Source organism: Bison bison, unplaced genomic scaffold (genome assembly GCF_000754665.1).
Source record: "Bison bison bison isolate TAMUID 2011002044 unplaced genomic scaffold, Bison_UMD1.0 scf7180017862121, whole genome shotgun sequence".
Classification (NCBI taxonomy): domain Eukaryota; kingdom Metazoa; phylum Chordata; class Mammalia; order Artiodactyla; family Bovidae; genus Bison; species Bison bison.
The window spans coordinates 27301-37787 of record NW_011492693.1 but is presented as its reverse complement, the minus strand read 5'-3'; the positions used below and the strand labels follow the sequence as shown (position 1 = coordinate 37787).

Here is a 10487-nt window from a genome sequence, read left to right as displayed (position 1 = left end):
GAGACAGTTACATTTAACAGGCTGAGATTGGACTGTACAGGTTGCCATAGCTGTTGCTATGACAAGTAGGCATAACAGCTACTTCTTGCTATGCTGGAGATGTGGGAAACCGAAAAGAGACCAACAGCCTTACAACTCTCCTTTCAATGTGGTTTCAGGCTAGAAGTAGTTGACAAGGAAAGGCTGACTGGTAAGCCTGGGAAGGGAGCAATCTGAGACAGTAATGATTAGCTCTTGTTGGGGCCCAGAAAACAGAAGCATTGGCTCAGTCAGAGTTCTGGGTCAGGTTCAGAGATAGATGTCATTTGGCTTGAATCAGTATTTAGCCTTGGGGATGGCAGCCATAACATCTAAACAGAAGATTTCCATCTTCCCAGGTGGCAAAATAATTCATACTTTTTCCAGATTCTCAGGGCCACTTCTTAGCAGGCACACATGCATCTAGATGTGGAATTGTCATCATCGTGCCCATTGACCAGATGAGAAAACCGAGCTTAAGGGACTTGATCAAGGTCCCACAGCCAAGCACGTGAAAAGCCAAGCACAAACCCAGGGTAACAGTCCTCAAATTGTGTGTTTTTGCTCCACACCCACTGGGAGTGGTGGGCGATGATCTGGCAACAATGCTTAGGCAGAAGCAAGCAGTAGTCAGGCTTTAACTGAAGTAAGTAAGGAAAACCAGTAGAATATTCAGCTATGACCTAGATCAAATCCATTATGATTTTATAGTGGAGATGGAAAATAGATTCAAAGGATTAGGTCTGGAGGCCTGAAGAACTATGGATGGAGGTTTGTAACATTGTACAGGAGGTGGTCACCAAAACCATCCCCAAGAAAAACAAATGTGAGTAGGAAAAGGGATTGCCTGAGGAGGCCTTAAAAACAGCTGAGAAAATAAGAGAAGTGAAAGGCAAAGGAGAAAGGGAAAGATGTCCTCAATGGAATGCAGACTTCCAGAGAGTAGCAAGGGGATATAAGAAAGTCTTTATAAGTGAACACTGCAAGAATTAGAGGAAAATAATAGAACTGTAAAGAGTATAGATCGCTTCAGAAAAAACAGGAGCTATCAGAGGAACACTTCATGCAAGGATGGGCACAATAAAGGTCAGAAAATCAGAGACTTAACAGAAGCAGACGAGATTAAGAAGAGGTGGCATGAACACACAGAAGAACTGTACAAAAATGGTCATAAAGACCAGGATAGGGATGATGCTTGCGTCACTCATGTAAAGCCAGATATACTAGAGTACGAAGTCAAGTGGGCCTTAGGAAGCATCACTACAAACAATGATAGGAGAGGTGATGGAATTCCAGCTGAGCTATTTAAAAATTCTAAAGAATGAGGCTGTAAAAGTGCTGCATTCAATACGTCAGCAAATTTGGAAAACTCATGAGTGGCCACAGTGCTGGGAAAGGTCAATTTTCATTCCAATCCAAAAGAAAGGCAATTCCAAAGAATGTTCAACCTATCATGCAATTGCACTCATCTCACTTGCTCACAAGGTAATGCTCAAAATCCTTCAAGCTAAGCTTCAACACTGCATGAACTGAAAACTTCCTGATGTACAAACTGGTTTGAGGAACAAGAGATCAAATTGGCAACATCCATTGGATCATAGAGAAAGCAAGGGAATCCCAGAAAACATTTCCGTCTGCTTCACTGATTATGCTAAAGCCTTTCACATAAATGACCACAACAAACTGTGAAAAATTCTTAAGGAAATGGGAGTACTAGATCACCTTACCTGTCTCCTGAAAAGTCTGTATGTAGGTCAAATTGCTGCAGTTAGAATCAGACACAGAACAACTGACAGATTTAAAACTGGGTAAAAAAGCATGACAAGGTGTACATTCTCACTCTGGTTATTTAACTTCTATATAGGATACATCATTCAATATGTTGGACTGCATAAATCCCAAGATGCAATAAAGATTGCTGGGAGAAATATCAACATCCACAGATATGAAGATGACACTGCCCTAATGGAAGAAAGCAAAGAACTAAAGAGCCTCTTGAGGAGAGGAGATGCAAAAACTGGCTTAAAACTCATCCAAAACATTCTTCACAAAAATATACTCCACATTCATGGCATCTGGTCCCACCACATCATGGCTTATTGATGAGGGAAACGTGGAAACAGTGGTAGATTTTATTTTCTTGGGTTCCAAAACCACAATCGACCTTGACTGCAGCCCAAAATTAAAAGACACTTGCTCCTTGGAAGGAGGAAAGGCTATGAAAAACCTGGACAGTGTATTAAAAAGCAGAGACTCACTTTGGTACAGAGGTCTGTAGTGTCAAAGCTATGATTTTTCCAGTAATCATGTACAGATGAGCGATTTGGACCATAAGAAAGGGTGAATGCCAAAGAATTGAGATTTTGAACTGTGGTGCTTGTGAAGATTCTTGAGAGTCCCTTATACAACAAGGAGATCAAACCAGTCAATCTGAAAGGAAATCAACCTCTGACCCTGGCTGACTCAGCTGAGGCATCTACTGAGGGCCTCCAGGTGGAAAGAATGTATTCTTCCACTGCAAATGAGCCTAACCATTGCAGCTCCAAGCAAATAGTTTGTAGCTCCACCCCTGGAGGAATCTCAGAAAGGCTGAAGGCTCTGTGTACCCTGGATTCCATGATACATGTGTTGCATTCTCCCCAGAAGCAATGGAGGCCAAGGAAGGGGCATTCTGGGCCCTGGAGGAGGGGGAAGGCTCAGGAATCCACTGGGGCCACCACTTACCAAGTAGGACTGGAAAGAACAGATCAGGCATATGTGGCAGAGAGCTGGTGACTGGGGTGTGGGAAAAAGAGGAAACCAGCTCTGCATGAAATGCTCCTCACTCAACATCCCATGGAGGAGAAGCCCAGTGATAAGTTCTTCTGAGATGGGATGAAGAGAGTCTATTTCATTACCCCTTATAATTCCTCTGAATGAGGAGGTAGTGGAGTTTGTGGGTCATCACAAACTCTTCCATGGCCTAGACCATCTGTGAGTTGCTATCCTTTGGGCTGCCTCTCCCCAGCATCAGTCATGTAGTTCTGGAGGAATTTAACAATCATGCGTGCTTCTGGGTCAGGGACAAAGACCATGTAAAGCCAGTCATAAGACCCCATGTCCCTGCCAGGATGGCTGATCTAGGGCTGTACATGTGAACAGAGGTGGGTGATTCAGAGAACACCCTTGAACTCTAATGTCTGCAATCTTTTTTCCTTACTAGGTGATGCCTTCAGGATTTAACACCCTGGGGCAGGTAGCTTGAACTCCCTCACTAGGTTTAGAAGCCTTAAGGAAAAAAGTTGCTGGGCTAAGACCATCAAAGTAGACCAAAGGGAAATAGCAAGGGTGAGAGAGAATTGATGATTTCTGATTTCTTGGCTCCAGTCACTGAGATCTTTGTATTTGCTCTGATTCTTGTATCCTGGATTCCCAGAATCATTTCAATGAGTCTACCCTTTCCTTGAAGCCAGTTGGAGTAGGGCTCCTCTTAATTTTGATTCAGACTTAGTTCTAGATCCTTCACACCCAGACACAAGCAGAGGCAACATTTGTTTCAGCACCATTAAAAGTAAAACCCTTTATTCTTTACTGAGAATAGCGTGTACAGAACACCAAATACAGTTCACCAGCATCCTGGGCAGGAGTGCCCAAAGTGTGAGTGACTGTGTTAGGAGCGGCCTTACTGATTCCTGAACCTCTCCAAGCATTTACACTGCCGGTGCCAGGCCAATCCTGTCATTTCCTCGATCAAAGACCGAGAAATACAGCCTCAGGAAGGCTTCACCCAGGATCCAGAACTCTGTAGATCTCCTTACCCTTTTCTCTTTAAAGGTGGTGTAGCAGTTGCCTGTAAAATCCTGGGGAAGCCAATGACACACACTAGTCAGCATGAGCCCTTACCAGTGACTCCCCCCAATATCCAGACCCAGCAAAATTCTTTGTTTTGTTTCCCTCTTTTAGTAAGTATCAAGGGGTTTTCTCAGCAGCAAGGGGTATGACAGTTCATCCAAAACCAAAGAGGGCCAAGACATCAGGTTGTTATGAGGAAGGGTGTGGTGAGTAGAGGACTGGGAGTTGGGGAAACAGAGAAATGAAAAACAACAAAGTCCTACTGTACAGCGTCAGGAACCATATTCAATATTCAGTGATACACCACATGAAAAAGAATAAGAAAAAATATATTTTCATGTGTATAACTGAGTCACATTGTTATGCAGCAGATTTTAATGTGACACTGAAGATTAGCCACACTTGAATATAATTATTTAGAAAAGAACAAATGTGTTCATAGTTCCCCCCAATCCCTGATTCTTTCCTTCTGACTCCTGCTCCTTGTTTTCTCTGCAGAGAATGCTGGTTCTTCTCCTACATCCCCACAATCTGTACTTTATTAAAAAAAAAAACTTTATTTTGTATTGGAGTTTAGCTGATTAACAATATTCTGAGTTTCAGGAGGACAGTAAAGGGACTCAACTGTATGTATCTGTGTATTGGTCCCAAAGACACCCCTCCCATGCAGGCTGTCATATAACTGAGTGGAGGTCCCTGTGCTACACAGTAACTCGATGTTGGTTATCCATCTTAAATAGAGCAGTGCCCACAACACGTTCTTGAACACTTAACTCAGGAACTCTGAGAAGCCTCCTTCAGCCCACACTCACCCTCTTTGGCCATGACACGGTTGGGTGGGTAACATCCGCTGGTTCCCCATCCCCAGTGGTTAGTCCGTAGCCCTCATCAGCCCTAGTAAGTCCCCAGTGCCCCAGTGCAGACCACCTTGAGATGACATTTGCATGGAATCCAGTGCAGTTTTGCCCAGCACCAAGCAACCCTCAAAGTGGTTCAATGAGTTTGTCATTTTAGAATTCCTGAAATTCCCTCTCTTCCTCAAAGCCTTCTTTGAGCCCATCAGCCTGCTCTGAACTCTTGCAGGGAGCTGACATGAAGCCTCCACCCTGTTCCAGGGCTGAACAGTCACTGTGCACCCTTTATTCACCTTATTATCCAACCTCCCCACTGAGGGGTCAGGTATCCCAACTGACAAAGGAGGCACCAGTCCAGAGCAAGGGGAAGATGCAGCCAAGAACAAGGCTGACCATGTAATTTATCATTCAAACCAGAAAAGTCTTGAGAAGGGAAGGCAGACTGTTAACTTATGCTGGGACTTCACTCTGGGACTGTCCCCTGCCAAACTCCTTGTAACATGGCCTATTTCAGGGACTGCTAGTGCTGAATTTCATGTTCATGCACCTAAGGGTTCAGATTGAATTGAAGCTCTTTAAGGACTGAGGACCTTAGTGTTCCCCTCTCTCTGACTCCCACCATGCCATATGGTGTGGTATCTCCACATTTATTTCAGGAAAATCAGTGTCCCACACAGCCCTTTACTCTCAAGTGACTGGATTTGTGGGAGGCACTGGCCCAGCCACAAGGCTCAGGAGCATCTGCAATGGGGTGACATGGCCTCCAGAGGGCGCCCTCCTCCCAGCAGCAGCCCAAGGGTTCCTGCAAGCCCCAGTTTGAGAACCACCCTTTAGTATCGTCCCCTCACCTTGAGGACGTAGGCTCGAGCTGGCACTGGGTAGTTGATGCCATTGATGGTGAAGATAATAGAGGGCAGAGCATTGACCGCAGAACATGAAACGTAGTGCTGTTAGAGAGAGAGGGTGAGAGATTGGCCATGGAGATCCTTGTTTTGTGTGGAGACTGGGAGTGACCCTGGGGCATGACCCTTCACCTTGGAACCCCGTGGCGTGGCACCAATGAGCTTGTGTATGTTATCGATCACTCTTCCTGGGCCTTGGATATTTGATGACCCGGTGTCCACCATGGCCGTGCAGCCGTCAGAACAACCAATAACCTCTCCTTTCATGGTGATGCTGAGAGACAAGGGAAGAAAGCGGGCATCAAGGTCATTCTGAGTCTCCCCAGAGTTGTCCCCTTCCCGACTGTCTCGTAAACAGCTCTTCATCTCTTGCCCTCTTTTCCTTTGCTCTCGACACAGCACCTTTCCTGACATCCTCAAATGTAGTACTTGAATACACCAGGATATTTTGTACCATGACACAAGCTGGTCTTCCTTCCTAGAAGACTCCACTCCTCTTTGACTGGCAAATTTCTTCTCATCTTCCAGATTACAGCTTAATTGTATTGTTTTCGGGAAGTCTTTCCCCCGGTGTTTATCAGTCTCCTGTCTTGGTAACTCTCTGTTGACCCTTCCTCATGTCTGCTGCTGCTGCTGCTGCTAACTCACTTCAGTTGTGTCCGACTCTATGCAGCCTCATAGAGAGCAGCCCACCAGGCTCTGCTGTCTCTGGGATTTTCCAGGCAAAGTACTGGAGTGGGTTGCATTGCCTTCTCCTCCTCATGTCTAGCATGTACCAAAGTCACAATTAACTATGTGGGTGAGTCACTTCATGTATATCTGCCTTCTTAGATGTGAAGGCGAGTTTTATTCTCCTTGCCTCCCTAAAGTGTCTGGCACACAGTGGATTCCCAATGCTTATCTGTTCAATGAGTGAATGAAGACTGAGAAAACAATAAGAAACATCAAGAGAGCTCTATGTGATGGGGAACAAATAACAGGTCACACAAAGAGTGAATATGGAGATTCGCAGGGGCAGCATATTCTCAGAGTAGGGGGAGAGAGGGGCTCCTCTGGGAAAGGGTGTCTCCCAGTACTGCTCCTACAACCAGCTCAGACCCTGAGACCCTGGCTTGGAAATACATGACTAGCCCTCCGAAACTCCGAAGGACAAATCAGCTTTTGTTGGAGGGTATTACATAGAATCCTATCAGTTATGCCTCTTGTCCTCAAGTCACTCCTGGATCCCACCTTCCTGATTCTCTGTTATAGACCCTGTCCCACTGTGTGCCCATGAACATGGGGTGCCTTTTGTTTTAGTTGCTTTCACGTCTTAAGACTGCAGCCAACCTCTCTCCACTGCTGGGTAGCTGCTCCCTAATCAGACCAGTTTTCTCCATTTTCTCAGGACTGTCCCTGTTTTTAAAATGACATTTATCTGTACTGAGAACTTCCTATGTCCTAGATAGCTCTGGACAGTTGGTCATCTTATCATAACTCTGTTCAGGCTGGTGAAATTCTCCCTGATCCTCTCTCTGTTCACCACACTGTAGAGTACTCTAACCATACTCTGCACCTCAAAGGGCAGTGGGTGCAGCCCTCTCCCAGCTGCACAGACCTCTCTGGACCCTTTTAGGACCCTGATCAGAGCCTTGTTCAGAAGGCCTGGGGATTATAAACCCATGGGTTGTTTGTGTATCTATGTGCTTGTGTGTTTGTATGTGTGTTTGTATGTGTCTCTGTGTGTGCTTGTGTGTCTCTGACTAGCTATGCATGTTTTTATGTGTCTCTGTGTAGGTTTATATGTGTCTGCTTGTATGTTTCCAAGTGTCTGTGTGACTGTCTGTGATGTTGTGGGTGGTGTATATGTCTGTGTGACTGAGTGTCTGAGAATACATTTGTGTGTGTCTGCCTGTAATGTCCATGTGCATTAGCGGGAGCATCACTTGGGCTGACCCTCAGAGGGAGAGGCTTACCGGTCTACGTGTACACTCCAGTCACCCGCTCGGATCAATGGTACCCAGTTGAGCTCTCCTTTGTAGTAGCGGTGGTCCACCCCACCAAACATCACCACACTGCCCTTCTGCTTGTCTCTGTAGAGAGAAGTGAGGGGGGGATCCTTGGAGGACAGTAACAACAGCACTGTGTGAGAGCTGTGATGGTCCACCCATCAAGGCGCTAATAAGGTCTCCATGTACAGATGCAGAAATAGCGTCTAGGAGAGATAGAGATCCAGACTGAGGTCTGTTACTGTCTCATGAGTGGCACAGAGGAGGTTAGAAGATGAATCACTTGTCTGAGCTCCACCCACTATGTCTTCTGAAGAAGCCCTGGACCTCCAGTGACGTGAGTGCTCAAACACCCTCAGAGGACTGGGTGCTGAAGTGTTTTGGCTTTCCCCGTGTCCACCTTGTCATTTTTCAGGAAAATCAAGGCCTGGGGTTTCTAAGGGTGTGGGTTCAGGTCACCCAGAGTTGGCTCCACTGGCCTGTGACCTACACTGTCCAAAGGGCCCCACACTCAGAAGGGACCCAAACTCTGCTCTCCCTGTCTTGAGATGCCTAATATTTCTTGAATAAAGGGTCCCACACTTTTGTGTCCCATACTTTCATTTCTCACTGGCTCCACAAAATGGGTAGCTGATCCTGGGCTCCCAGTGAAATGCTAATGAGGAAGGAAAGATATTCACCATCCTTCTCCTTCCTTCCTGATCAAATTCATAAGCAAATCCTAATGCCTTTCCTTCAACCTGTTTCCTGTTGCCTTCCTTTTGCCTGCTTCATACCTCACCCCCCTAGACCAAGTTATTGGTCTTGAGTCCAGGATCTGGGTTGTGTTCCAATAAAATTTTATTTATAAAAGCCAGTGGTGAAGCCAGGTAGGGCCCTGGGGCCATAGTTATCCTTGGTTATATTATCTCAGGATACTTCTTTATCAAGTGTTCTATAATTTTTGTACAACTGAAAGCATCTTACAGCTAATTTGGAGAAAGGAATTGTCCATCTCAGACTTACTTGCTCAAGTAGAAGGCAAAAACAGGCTCTGAAATGGCACCTTCATTCTTCAGCTTATCAAAGATGGGGATGGCTTTAGAGAAGGATATGTTGGGGTAGTTCAAGCCCAAGACACCATCAAATCTTCTGCCCTCAAACCCGTATTCCGCCATGCTTAGACCGAATGGCTGGTCAGTACTTACAAGGTCCCCAATCTGTGGGAGAGAAGGGTGTTCCCACTTACAGAAGTGGGACTAGGACTGGGCTGGGGTGCATTGCCATTAGATCCTCAGAGAAGAATTGAGGCTGGGCTCTGTCTTTGGTTGACCACAGATGGTTAGAGCAAGGTGGAAGGGGAATTTGGGTTTCATTTGAGAGAGGCTGTGAATTATAAAACATCTGCCCTTCTGAAAAACACCACCTGAGTGAGTCAAATTGGCCTCCTGGCTTCTGTACTGGTGGGGCAACCAAGAGTCAGGCCAGGTCCCATTGGTGCCACCTTATGGACAAAACAATTCTGAGCAAGATAGCCTTCTCTTTGGCATTACTGTGACCTAATGACAGGAATGGACTGCATTCTCTGTAAGGTACTGTGGATTCTGCATCTGTCCAGGAAGACAGAAGCCAAAAACACAATCTTGCTTGCAGAGTTCTATGAAATTACTGCCTGGAGAATTCACTTTTGGGGATATATGTATATTTCTGTGAGTGTGTATGAGAGAGAAAGAGAGAGAGGGGAACTACTCAAGTATTTTGGGGGAGGCAAGCCATAAATTTATTAGACTCTCAAAGGTCCTCTAAAGTGAGAACTCATTTATCAGGCCCCTTGAGTTCTCAGGCCTCCAGTTTCCCACTCTGGATACCTGAAGCCATCAACTGACCCCAGGATACCCGTATCAGTTTTATCCTGTCCCCAAACACCCCACAGCAACTTCAGTCCTGAAAAGCCAGTCTAACTCCACCTTTTATCACATGTATGCTCTCAGGAAGGCCCTTGCTGTCTGGACCTCAGTTACCTCATATGCCTCATGACCTAATCAGAGTAACTGCTTTGAGGGGTTGTTGCAGGATTAAACCAGTTATCACCTGAAAGTGCCTGGAACAGTCTGTAAATTTAAAAGTGGGTGCTTTTATCCCTTCTCGCTCTGAGCCAAATGAACCTTGAACTGCTCATGGGCAGAGGAGCTGCAAGTCCATAACTCAAGCCACTCTCTGGGTTAGCTAATTTGTTTGCTCTTGTGTCACCATGGGCACTGCAAACCCAGAGACATGATCCTGTGGATAAGTTGGCCAATATCTATGGGAATTAGGCTAGGAAGGGTCCTGCCAGATGGTCCTGCATCTGTTTTGCAAGCAGAGGTCACTCCATAGCCAGTCCTGACTCAGCATTTGTTACACTGTTACCCGAACTGTGTCATGAACAACAACTCCTTTCATTCTCCCAGATCCATACGTGATCCCGAACGTCTTATTGGTAAGCCGGAAGGTGGAAGACTGACGATGTCTGAATCTAACGTGTGTAGCTGCAGACACAAGAGATGAGTGTCATCAGATGCCAAGGGTGGAAACAGGATGGCAGGGCAAGTGAAGGATGGTCCGGGTAGGGGATGTCTGTACTCACAACAGGTTGAGCTGTTGCAAACGATGGAGGGCACCCACAAGTCAGATGAGGCTGTGTCAAAGACAACCTGGAATTCCTGAGGGGGTGTTCCAATGGTGATGGTACCTATGTAGAATATCTACAAGGAGAAGGAGGGAGTGGGTTAGTGCAGAACTGGCTACCCTCTATTCCCACACTGGTGCCTCCCTCTGGGTGTCACATATCTCTCGAGATCACTTTCTAACCACTGTGCAGCTCACAGACTTTGATCACAGAGGATCTGCATTTGATATATTTTTTCTGTGCTATA

General features: G+C 45.9%; 1 protein-coding gene across 1 annotated transcript in view; it reads right to left on the bottom strand.

Moving 5' to 3' along the window:
- Positions 1-3707: 3707 nt before the first annotated feature.
- Positions 3708-10487, bottom strand: part of LOC104983231 (pregnancy-associated glycoprotein 1-like) — an 8944-nt gene continuing 2164 nt past the window's right edge. The window contains exons 3-9 of the mRNA XM_010832676.1: positions 10199-10316; positions 9982-10100; positions 8599-8792; positions 7561-7677; positions 5738-5879; positions 5552-5650; positions 3708-3857 (exon numbers count right to left, since the gene is read on the bottom strand). Of these exons, the coding sequence (XP_010830978.1) occupies positions 3708-3857; positions 5552-5650; positions 5738-5879; positions 7561-7677; positions 8599-8792; positions 9982-10100; positions 10199-10316 (939 nt within the window). The remainder of the gene's footprint in view (positions 3858-5551; positions 5651-5737; positions 5880-7560; positions 7678-8598; positions 8793-9981; positions 10101-10198; positions 10317-10487) is intronic.